Source organism: Giraffa tippelskirchi, chromosome 4 (genome assembly GCF_054371585.1).
Source record: "Giraffa tippelskirchi isolate mGirTip1 chromosome 4, T2T-mGirTip1v1.2.pri, whole genome shotgun sequence".
NCBI lineage: Eukaryota > Metazoa > Chordata > Mammalia > Artiodactyla > Giraffidae > Giraffa > Giraffa tippelskirchi.
The window spans coordinates 205,232,525-205,244,150 of record NC_137278.1 but is presented as its reverse complement, the minus strand read 5'-3'; the positions used below and the strand labels follow the sequence as shown (position 1 = coordinate 205,244,150).

At 57.1% G+C, this 11,626-nt stretch overlaps 1 protein-coding gene across 12 annotated transcripts in view; it reads right to left on the bottom strand.

Annotated features, from left to right (window-relative positions):
* ZC3H7B (zinc finger CCCH-type containing 7B) overlaps positions 1-11,626 on the bottom strand; it is a 56,251-nt gene that overhangs the window by 3,097 nt on the left and 41,528 nt on the right. For 7 of the 12 annotated variants that reach the window (XR_014081567.1, XM_081587644.1, XM_081587646.1 and 4 more), the window contains 9 exons: positions 11,063-11,268; positions 9,967-10,067; positions 8,855-9,036; positions 6,366-6,451; positions 1,399-1,535; positions 1,190-1,295; positions 944-1,052; positions 585-718; positions 282-445 (listed from right to left, as the gene is read on the bottom strand). Coding sequence is in view for 10 of the 12 variants with exons in the window: in XM_081587644.1 (XP_081443770.1) it covers positions 282-445; positions 585-718; positions 944-1,052; positions 1,190-1,295; positions 1,399-1,535; positions 6,366-6,451; positions 8,855-9,036; positions 9,967-10,067; positions 11,063-11,268 (1,225 nt within the window). In the remaining 2 variants the exon portion in view is untranslated. The remainder of the gene's footprint in view (positions 1-281; positions 446-584; positions 719-943; positions 1,053-1,189; positions 1,296-1,398; positions 1,536-6,365; positions 6,452-8,854; positions 9,037-9,966; positions 10,068-11,062; positions 11,269-11,626) is intronic. The other 5 variants (XR_014081568.1, XM_081587645.1, XM_081587647.1 and 2 more) reach the window with 1 other exon arrangement.

Here is an 11,626-nt window from a genome sequence, read left to right as displayed (position 1 = left end):
CCTGGCCTGGGGCTGGAAGTTCCCATTCCCTGCCTTCCCCCCCACAAGCCTCTCCCCAGCAGCGTCAGCCCCAGGACAGCAGCCTTCCCCAAGGATCTCACACCAGGAGGAGCGGTCCCTGCCTCCAATGCTGCCGTGGTCCTCACGCCAGGAGCGGCTGTTTCTGGACACGCCACCCCCGTCTGCCACCTCCCTGGCCAAGCAGAACCGGAGCCGGCCACCCCACAGCCCGCCAGGCCCTGCCACCCTGGCCCCCCCGGCCCGGCCCTCCCCGGGGTCACCTGTCGCAGAGCCGAAACTCGCCCATGGGGAAGCGGTAGGCCCAGCCGCTGGCGTCGCTGTCAGACGTGAACACCTTCTCCTTATGCTTCTCGGACTGGATGTGCTGCTGCCACTGCTTCTTGCTGTTGCTGTTCTTGCCGCAGAGCCAGCAGTGGTACCCCATCTGGGGACACGGCTACTGTGGGTGCCCACTCCTCGCCCCTCTGCCCAGACCGCTTCTCCGGGGAGACTGAGGCCCTCCCCTTGGCCCTGCCGGGTCAGGCTAGGACCAGGCCCTGGGTGGGCGGGTGGGAGGGCGTTACCATGATGTCGGCGTAGTCCGTGGGCATCTGGATCTGCTTCTCCCCTTCCCGTGAACCGACGGGCGTCCCTTCCCCTGGCTTCCCAGGATTGTGTTTCTTCAGCCACATGTCATAGGTCTGCTGCATGTCCAGGACTGGTGGGCAAGAGGGGATGGAGGGCCTGGTGAGCACAGATCCTCTCTCCACTCTGTCCCACGACCCCTGCGGGACCCCAGCTGCAGGGCTGCCTGGTCCACTGGAAACCCAGAGAGGGCATGGCCCGCGGCAGGGCCCTGGCAACAAAGTGAGGTTCAGTGGGTGCCCTGGGGCCTGCTGAGTGGGGGTGTCCAGGTCAGCCCCGCCCCACCCCGCCCACTCACTCTTATTCTCCTTCATGAACGTCCACATGTCCCTCTCCTCCGGGCTGTGTGCAAAGGAGCAGTTCCCCACGTACTGGCACTTGCGGCCGTTCTGTGCGTGGATGCAGAGCTGCGGGGGGCGTGGAGAGAGTCTGCTGAGTTCTGCTGGACGGTGTCATGGCCCCAGCCAGCGGGCAAGCCCTCCTGGGCCCCACAGCCCCACATCTGAAGCCCCGATGCCACCCTGCACCCTGCCCTGGCGCTCACATCGTATTGCTGTGGGAAGTTGCGAATGGACGGCAGCGGCCGCACCGACACCCACTTCCTCTTGGCCTTGGACATCACCAGGAGGACCCGCCGCTCCTTGGTCCAGCTGCAGGACACAGCGGGCTGTGTGACCTCCACGGAGAGCCCGGCTTCCTCACCCGTGGCGCTTGCCCCACACTGCCCATGCCCCTGCGTGGCGCCCGGCTCACCAGTGCCGTGCCTTGGCGCTGCAGTATTTGAGGTCCTTGTCGGGCTCAACCACCTGTCCGTTCCTCCAGCACTGGCCACACACAAACTTCATCTGCAGGTCAAAGGTGCTAGGCCCATGGGTCCGCGGGGCACCCTGCTGGCAAGAGGGGCTGGTGAAGCCACAGGACCAGGCTGAGGCCCTGGGGTCTGAGACACAGGCTGCCTGGAGCCTTGGAGTCAGCAGGTCCATTCCCACTTATTGGTGGGAAGTGAAAGAGGAGAGTGAAAAAGCTAGCTTAAAACTCAGCATTCAAAAAACTAAGATCATGGCATCCAGTCCCATCACTTCGTGGCAAATAGATGGGGAAAGGATGGAAACAGTGATAGACTTTATATTTTGGGGCTCCAAAATCACTGAAGATGGTGACTGCAGCCATGAAATTAAAAGACACTTGCTCCTTGGAAGAAAAGCTGTGACCAACTTAGATAGCATATTAAAAAGCAGAGACATTACTTTGCCAACAAAGGTTCATCTATTCAAAGCTATGGTTTTTCCAGTAGTCATGTTTGGATGTGAGAGTTGGACCATAAGGAAAGCTGAGTGCCAAAGAATTGATGCTTTCAAACTGTGGTGTTGGAGAAGACTCTTGAGAGTCCCTTGGACTGCAAGGAGATCCAACCAGTCCATCCTAAAGGAAATGAGTCCTGAATATTCGTTGGAAGGACTGATGCTGAAACTGAAGCTCCAATACTTTGGTGACCTGATGCAAAGAACTGACTCATTGGAAAAGACCCTGACGCTGGGAAAGATTGAAGGCAGGAGGAGAAGGGGACAACAGAGGATGAAATGGCTGGATGGCATCACTGACACGATGGACGTGAGTCTGAGCAAACTCCAGGAGTTGGTGATGGACAAGGAGGCCTGGTGTGCTACAGTCCATGGGGTCTCCAAGAGTCAGACATGACTGAGCGACTAGACTGAACTGACCCCCTAACTCTGGGCCCCATGATCTCTCAGTGTGAGGGCCAGGCCTGGGATGGGGCTCTGGTCTCCTGAAGGAGCGTTTGTCACCTTATCTGGCTTGTTCCCACAGGCCTGCTCTGTGGAGCTCCTGGTGTGTCCCTGGGCATGGCTTGTGACCTCTGAGCTCCCTGCTTTTGCACATGCCTGGAATGCCCCCCTCTATCAGGCTTGTTCTGGAAACTTTTGAACTCTAGCTTAAGCACCACCTCCTTCAGGAAGCCTTCCCTGAAGTTCTCCAGGTGGCAGCTGGCCATCCTATGGGCTGCCATAGTACCTGAACCACCTCATGTTGACTGCCTCATCTAGTTACGAGGGCCAGACCTGGTGGAGAGCAGGGCCTAGAGGGTGAGGAAGGAGGAGCCTGCCAGCCTGTCTGTGGGACAGACGTCTGAGCAGCCCTGGACTCTTTTTTAATATTTATTTTTATTTGCGCCAGGTCTCAGTTACAGCTTGCAGGATCATCAACCTTTGTTATGGCCTGAGAGATCTTCTAGTTACAGCATATGGGATCAAGTTCCCTAACCAGGGATCGAACCCGGGGCCCCCTGCATTGGGAACATGGGGTCTTAGCCACTGGAGCACTAGGGAAGTCCCAGCCCTGGATTCTCTGAAGCCCCACCATGTTCCTTCCCATTCTCTGTCTCAGCCTTTCCTTTGCAAGCAGAAGGGCCTGCTCTTCTGCACTGCTGCCCGGGGCAGAGTGGAGGCTGAGAGGTGGAAGGAGTGCCCTCCAGCCTTGTTTCCTACCACCTGCAACCCCTCACCCAGCTGTGCTGGCCACCCTGCTAGCCCTCCTGTCAGCTAGACCGCCCCACGCTCCCTGGGGCCTCAGATGTGGGGTCACCCTTCCAGGCAGCCCTCTCCTCTTCCTCTCCTGCCACAGGAGGACCCTCTGTCCCTGGCACTGCCTAGACCAGGGCCTCCTCTGAGCAGGAGGGGGCTCTCACTTTGTTGGATTTTTTTTTGGCATGCCACCCAGCATTTGGGAGCCTAATTCTCTGACCAGGAATTGAACCTGTGTCTCCTATGTCGGAAGCGCAGAGTCTTAAGTGCTAGGTTGCAAGGAAAGTCCCTCCTGGGTGTTGACTGACCCCCTTGCTGGGAGACATGCAGCCTGGCTCAGCGCCAGGATAACACACATCCCAACAGCAAGGTAAAATCCCTCCTTTGTAACCTGGCTAAAGCTACCTGGTAGGCCCCACTAATCCCCACCCTCTAGGCCCTGCTCTCTATCGGGCCTTGGCCATCATAACTAGATGAGTCAGTCAATACGAGGTGGTTCAGGAAGTATGGGATCCCATGGCCTGGCTAAAGCTGGCAGGAGGTTTACATGTCACCAGTGATTTCGAGACGTTCCATTGATTCCTCACAGAAGTGTGAGAGGGCCCATTTCACAGGTGAGGTAAGTGGAGTCCAGGGGGGTCCCATGGCTTAGCCACTACTCTAAGGAACAGCCATGCTGGCCCATGGAGCTTCCTTTTCAGAACTGCATCCTCAGTAGCTTCTTGCAGCAGACCTGGGGGTAGGGGTCATTCCCACTGGACTGAGCGGAAGCAGAGGCTCAGAGCGGTCACTAACCCTGCCGCGGGTAAGTGGCCTGAGGACAGAGATCTGGTGTGAGGCAGGTGCTCCCGCTCCCCTGTATGGTGGCACAGCTGCACCGGGGGCACCAGGCCCGAGCAGCTTCTACCCTGGCATCCTGTCCTTGACCTCAAGCTGCCATCGGCCCCAACCTCTGATGCCAAGCGAGACGCCTCATGCCCAGGCCACAGCCAGGCCTGGCACAGAAGGCCTGTTCATGAGCCAGGCCCGAGAGTGGCATCTCGGGTGGGCGGGATGAAGGGGGGTCAGGGGAACGGCGGTGGTGCAGACTCAGTATTCTCTCTCTCTAGCAGGCGACGCTGCAGGTCCAGCCTGAGTTCTGCACTGCTTTCCAGCTGGGCTCCTGGCCAGGAGCACAAATAAACCGCATGGCGGGTGGGGAAGAGGACTGAGTGGGAGAGGGGCGGAGGACAGGAACAACTAGGAAGAGGAGGGAGAAAGAAAAAGGACCAGGAAGGAGCGGGTAGGCCGGGAGAGCGAAGGCTGAGAGGGTCAGCCAGCCTGGCCCAGGCACACCCCACTGGCCAGCCTGCCCTGCTCCCTGGCTCCCAGCCACACCCAGGCCGGCCTTAAGAGGGGCCTGAGGCCCAGGGTCCTCCCTAGATGACCAGTGGGTGGGCCGAGCATGGTGAGGGAGTCATCCCCCACGTGACTGTCTTCTGGGCCCTGAGACCACCCTTCTCTCCCCTCTATCACGTATAGTTACAATGACCCCTACCTCCTGGGGAGGGTGTGAGCTTCAGGGGTGATGGGGTCCCCGCAGGGAGCAGGGACATGGTCAGTCCCTGTGAGCCTCACACCGGCCCTGGAGATGGCAGGCAGGATTCTGATCCGCAGTTTATGAATGAGGTGCCCTCAGGCTGATGGGGATGGAGCGGCTGGGGAGGGAGCAGAGCGGACTCTAGACAAGCCGTCAGAGAACCTGAGACCACCTCTGCTCCTCTTCTGCTCCGTGTGCCCGGGCAAGTCTCTAGCGTGTCCTGAGCCTCAGTCTCCCCTCCCAAAAACACCACCACACCCCAACTCATGGCGGGGGACCCAGGTGAGGATCCAGAGGGATAGGAAGTGATATGGGCAATGAGGGGAAAGGCCGAGGAACACCAGGATGTTTACGTGGTCTCAGAGGACCTCCAGGAAGACAGTCATTCATTACAAAGGAGGAGAGATTAACTTCGCAACAGAGAAAGCTTTCCAGTGGAGGCACCTTTAATCAAGTTATCGGGGAAGGGACAAATGGAGGTGACATGTCTCCAATCAGACAAGCCCAAACAGATGGGCCTTTTACAAAGCATCTGGTTCTTCAAAAATGTCAATGTCAGGACTTCCTTGGTGGTCCAGTGGCTAAAGACCCTGTGCTCCCAATGCAGGGGGCCTGGATCCCTGGTCAGGGAACTAGATCCTATAACTAAAGCCCCAGGTGCCACAACTAAGACCCGGCATAGCCAAATAAATAAAGAATAAATATTAAAAAAAAAGTCAACGTCATGAAAGACAAAGATTGAGGAACTGCTCTAGATTAAAGGCAATTAAAGACACACACACACAAAAATACAATAAAGGAATAAATGTGTTGCTGGGATCTGGGGAGGAGTCACAAAAATCTGAATAATAGTACATCACTGGAGGAGGAAACAGCAACCCACTCCAGTACACTTGCCCGGAGAATCCCATGGACAGAGGAGCCTGGCGGGCTACAGTCCATGGGGATCGCAAAGAGTCAGACACGACTGAGCAACTAAGCACCGTGTACAGTACAGCACAATCCGGATAATCACCCCAACGTGAACTTGGTGTTGTTGGTAACTGTACTGTGGTTATTATGGAACAGAGTGTCCTTATTTTTACACTGAAGTATTTTGGGGTAACAGGGCATCATGTCTACAACTTACTCTCTATTGGTTCAGTAAAGTGTGTGTTTCTGTAAATAAATGCATGTGTGTGTATGTACACACACAGCACAAAGTGAGTGTGGACAGTTGTAAAATGTTAACATCTGGGGAATCTAGAAAAAGCTATACACAAATTCTTTGTGCTCTTCTTACAATTTTCTGTTAAAAAAATGATGACTAGGTAAAGAGATGGGGGCTTCCCTGGTGGCTCAGATGGTAAAGAATCTGCCTGCAATGCAGGAAACCCGGGTTTGATCCCTTGGTCAGGAAGATCCCCTTGAGAAGAGAATGGCTACCCACTCTAGTATTCTTGCCTGGAGAAATCCATGGACAGAGGAGCCTGGTGGGTTACAGTCCATGAGATTACAAAGAGTCGACTCTCCATTACGTAAAGATAAACCAAAGGGATGGGAAACGAGGGATGCTCCTCGTGGGGGCTGACCTCACCCCGTATGCCAGCCCAGGGCCTTACCAAGCTGCTGCTGGCCTTCCCTGTGTGAGCCTCCATCTGCTGCCAGTATTTCTTGGATTCCTGGACGATGTCTTCGTGGGTCATGCCTGGGGAGGGGGAGGAGGGACAGACATGGCGTCCTTGGAGCTCAGTGAGGAGAAAGGCGGGGGGTCCAAGAGGTGTTGGTGCCACCCCAGGCCCAGGAAGGAGCCCCACTTCTCAGTTAGGCCGGGGAAAGACAAGGGGAGCAGGGACACCCTGCATGCTCTCTAGGCCTGTTGGTTCATCTGTAGCTGGAGACGGAGGCCTGCTCCAGGCCCCACGGAGAATAAGATGCAGGAGCAAGATATGGGCTTTGCAGGATGACAGGGGCCTCCCTGCACCCATGCCAGTGTCCCTGTCCCTCCCCTGTCCCCTGCCTCCCTCGGAGCGGCCCCAAGTCTGACCCCTGCTCGGTGGCCTCTAGCCCACAAGTTCTTAGGGCTTCATGTCTGGCCCAGCCTGGCTGCCCTGCTCATGGAGGGGTCAGGACTTCACCGTCAGTTGGCAAAGGGCAGATACCCAAGCCTGGTGGCCCAGACCCTTCCAATCTCACTGTGGACACTGAGCGCACCTCTGAGGGGCAGCTCACAGCCTCTTCCACGAGGCCCACCCTCCTCCCAACCCCGCTCCAGTCTTCTAGTTCCTTCAGCAGACCCACTTTATTTGCAATCTGGCCCTATGGATACTGCTCCTCCACGGCGGCTCGCCAGTAGGGGCTTATTCGGCCAGGCATCCACATGGTGCCCACCTTCTTGCTGCTGGATGTATCTCCAGCCCAGAGCTCTCCTGGAACCTTCCAGATCCCCACATCTGGCTTGCCTGCTCGACCTTTCCACCCAAAGTCCAACAGGCAGCTCAGACCCCCCCCCACATCCCACACGATCCTAGACGTGATCTCCCAACCCGCTCCTCCCTGTCTCAGCACACGGCGTCCCCACTGGGGTCAACCTGATGCCCTTCTTTGTCTCCTACATCTTGTCTGGCCCCTCAGCTCCCGCTGGCTCCACCATCAAAATACCCAGAATCCGATCACTTCTACCACCTCTGCCGCTGCCACCCAGGCCTGAGCCACATCCCCGGGCCCCCCCTCCATCTGCCCTTGGCCTCTCTGTTCTCCACCCAGTAGCTAGAGTGAATTCTTAAAAACACTGATCAGGTCATACAACTCTACCCACTCAACCTCTGACCCCCAAACCCTGCACATTGTATTTAGAACAATCCCAGGTGGCGCTAGTGATAAAGAACCCTCCTGCCAATGCAGGAGACATAAGAGACCAGTGTTTAATCCCTGTTGGGAAGATCCCCAGGAGGAAGGCATGACAACCCACTCCAGTATTCATGCCTGGGAGAATCCCATGGACAGAGGAGCCTGGCGGGCTATAGTCCATAGGGTCGCAGTCAGACCTGACTAAAGCGACTTAGCATGCACACATGCACGCAACTATTTCTATTTCTATTTACGATATGAGACATTTGCACTTCTTAGGCCTCATCTCTGACACTGCCCCTCTCCAGTATGAAGCTGCTCTGTCCTCACAGACCTTCCTTCTGTACCAAGCTTGCTCCTACTTCAGGGCTGCCAGCTTTGCTGTTCCCTCTGCCCGGAACATTCTCTCTGCCCTTCCTTGTTCAAATGCCACCTACTCCAAGAAGCCCTCCCAGACTTCCTAATCCCAAATGCCCCATCCTAAGTCCCTCTCCATCCTCCTGCTCTGCTTTCCTTTCCTCACGTTACTGATGTACATCTGAAATTATATCACCCTATTCCATCAACTCTCAGAAGACAAGGCTTGTTAGATGCACCGTTATTTTATGTTCCACACACACAACAAAAATGCTGTTAAGTAACGATGACAGGCAGCAGGGGACAGTGCACCTCCTGGAGAAGGATGGAGGGTCCCTTACCTCCCTGTTCAACTGTCTGCCTTGCTCTCATGTACATCCCAGGGCCCTGAGCCTAGGGGCCTCCACATGCTCACTCAGGACCCTGACAGAGTAGGTACTCAAGGAATCCCATCAGGTGAGCCAGCGAGCTCCCACTCACTGAATGTGAGTGGATGGCTTTTAAAAGTGAATGGCTTTTAATCTCCTCATCGCTGAGGCGGAGCTGACGTCACTGCCTCACAGAGGAGCAGTGGGGCTCAGTGAGGGGCCACTGGTGACCAGACCACCCAGGTGGCCCACGGAGCTCTGGCTCCTGGCTCCTCCGCACTGGTCCCCTTGGCAGTGCCCACACAGGGATAAACCCAGGGTCTTCTGGGCCTGGAAGCCCCCTAATGCAGAGCCTTTGAGTCCTGGGATGTCCACCAAGTATTGGTTTCTCTGCAGCCCCCCACCACAACATCACTGCCCTCCTCTGAACCCTGTAGTCCCCTCGCCCTCACCCGAACCCCCACCTGAGCCCCCACCTGAATCCTCACCTGAGCCCCCACCTGAACCCTCACGTGAGGCCTCACCTGAGCCCTCACCTGAGTACTGCTGGAGTAGCCAGACCTTGAGCTCGATGAAGCTGTGGGCGAAGTGGCAGCTGTCCTCGCGCAGGCAGCCGTATCGCACCTCGTGGCGGCACACATCGAACTGGAAGTGCTCCTGGAACTGGCGAACCTTGGAGTACTTGAGGGAGGTGGAGCGGACGATGTGCACCAGGCACCTGGCGGGCGGGGCGGGGCACGATGCAGTCTGCAGCCCCCTATCCCTGGTCGAGGCCCCCTCCCTGGTACCCGTGCCGGGTGCCTCCCCCTATTCACCACTGGCACAGGAGGGAAGGGATTGGGGTCTTATGATCAGGTAGGTCTGCTGTGAGCCCCAGCAGTGTGCCCCTCTCCCAGCCTCACCCTGGAGATGGCTTAGGACGGAGCTGCACCAGACCCCCAGAAGGGGCATCTCCCTCGAGTTCCCCAGCTTGACGCCCCAGAGCTGGTCCTGCACCCGGAGGGATGACACCCGAGCATCTCCTCTGGGCTGGGAATTTTAACTACCTTCCCAGTAACCCTAGGAGATGGGGATCATCACCCACTTTATAGATGAGGAAACCAAGGGTCACAGAGGCCAGAGGATATAAAACAGATCAGTGTCTGAGCTGGGGTTTGGACCCAACTCTGATTCTATCAACCCAGGCTGGGGCACAGCCAAGAGGAATCAGAGGGAGCATAGGTGGGTGCTGGACCCCACCAGCCTCTCAGACTCACTGTCCGATGCCTGTGTCAGGACAGTGGAGGGCGCTGGACGGGAGTCAGGGACGTGGCCCTCACCTGCTGGCTGAGTAAGTGGCTTCCAGGCCTCGGCTTTCTCAGCTATGTATCAGAGACACTCACTCCTCCACACAGGAGGACTTTAATGACTGCAAAGATCATTAAAATATGCAAGAAAATGCTCGGACTATAGTAGATGCTCAGTACATGTGGTTCTGTCCTTTCCAGGTGGATGCTGGATCTAAGTCTCAAATCCTGCCCCTTGCCTTGACACCCTAGGCCCACCCTATGGCCACAACTGCTCCCCAGGCATCTAAGCTGCCCCAGGGGGACTCTCCACCTGCCCCTCCCTGGTCCAGGCTATGGGTCTGGCTGTGGGCCTCACTCACTTGTTGTTGTAGAAGCTGTGCTTGGCAGCCAGGTTGGAGCAGACAGACGGAGAGTCCTTGGTGCCTTTGCTGATGATCCGGGGTTTACTGTCAAAGCAGATCTGCCCAGGGAGGGGGTGGGCTGGGACCCAGCATGGCCACCCCAGAGGGACCGACTGGGTCCCTGCAAGTTCTGCCCTGAGTCAGGGGGTGAGGAAGGGAACCCCAGGGTCTTCAGCCCCCGCCTCTCTGATCCCACCACTCCAAATGCCTGGGGCAGGGGTTACTCCTTATCTCTGAGCCTTCGTTTCCTCAGCTGTAACCCGGGGAAAAACCACACCTGCTCTGTCCCACGGGTTCACTGTGAAACCGAAGAAGGATCTAACAGAACTGCAGGTGCTTTGTGAAGTCTATGCAACCACTAGGCTGAGGACTGTGGTTCTCTGAAGGGAGCAGGAAGCCCACCTGCTCTAAGAGTTGGAGGGAAGTGTTGGCTGTATGAGAGATGGGGGCTGGCTGGGCAGCACCAAACCCTGCTGGCAACCCAGACCCAGCCCCCTCACTTCCCGGAGATGGAGCCTGTCCCTGCCCGCATCACGTGATGCCTGGTGGGGAGGCAGGGGCCAGCAGGGTCTCCTGTGAGAGCTCTGGGGAGGAAATGAACAGCTTGGTGGGGCTGCTGGCATCACCCTTGAGATTCAGAGGGTCCAAGACACAGAAACACGGAGAGGGGACCCCAGGAAGAGGGCCTGGCCTGGACACGGACAGGGAAGTGGGCAGGAAGGCGTCATGGGCATTGAAGCCGGCACAGCTGGACACGGAAGCGCGGGGGCTTAGCATGAGGTTCTAGGGCGCCTGAGTCTGGCCTATGGTGGCTGGAAGTCAAGAGCCAGGTGTGGTTCCTTCTCTTTCTGGCCTCAGTTTCCACCTCCACAAAATGAGGGGACTGGATAGGATGTGGGCTCTAGTGCCATAGGGTCCTATGGGCCTAACTTTCTGACAGTCCCAGGAACCTACTCATTGTAAGAGCAGGCCTCCAAAACCCTCGGGTCCCCAGGCTCATCACCCACCGTGGAGCCCCCCACGGTCTGTGCATGGACTGGGGAGGGCCTGGTACCTCACAGAGGAAAGTGAAGATGCCCTGGTGCTCCTTGAGGAGCTTGGCGATGGTGAGGCTGCCACGCTTGACGCCCCCCAGCGGGTCGAAGAGCAGGTCACGGTTAAGGGTGCCCTTCCGCTCCTCCGTCCACACGTCGATCTCCTCCTGATGGTAGGCGAAGGTGCAGTTATCCCCGTACTTACAGTCCTGCTTGTTAATCATGTCTGCAAAGAGGCAACAGGACACACGTTCCGCCAGGCGGACGGCACCACAGCACCCTCGTGGCCACTGCCGCAGCCAGAGGGACAGGCAGCCACCCAGCAGGGCTTGGGGGAGTATGTGGTCAGCTCCGCTCCTTCCCTGCACAGAGCTGCTGTGTACAGGCCAGGCAAGATGGCAGGCATGAATGGGCTTTGCAGACATACAGAAAGTGAAAGTGTTAGTCGCTCAGCTATGTCTGACTCTTTGCAACCCCACGGACAGTAGCCCACCAGGCTCCTCTGTCCATGGAATTCTCCAGGCAAGAATACTGAAGTGGGTTGTCATGCCCTCCTCCAAAGGATCTTCCCAACCCAGGGATCG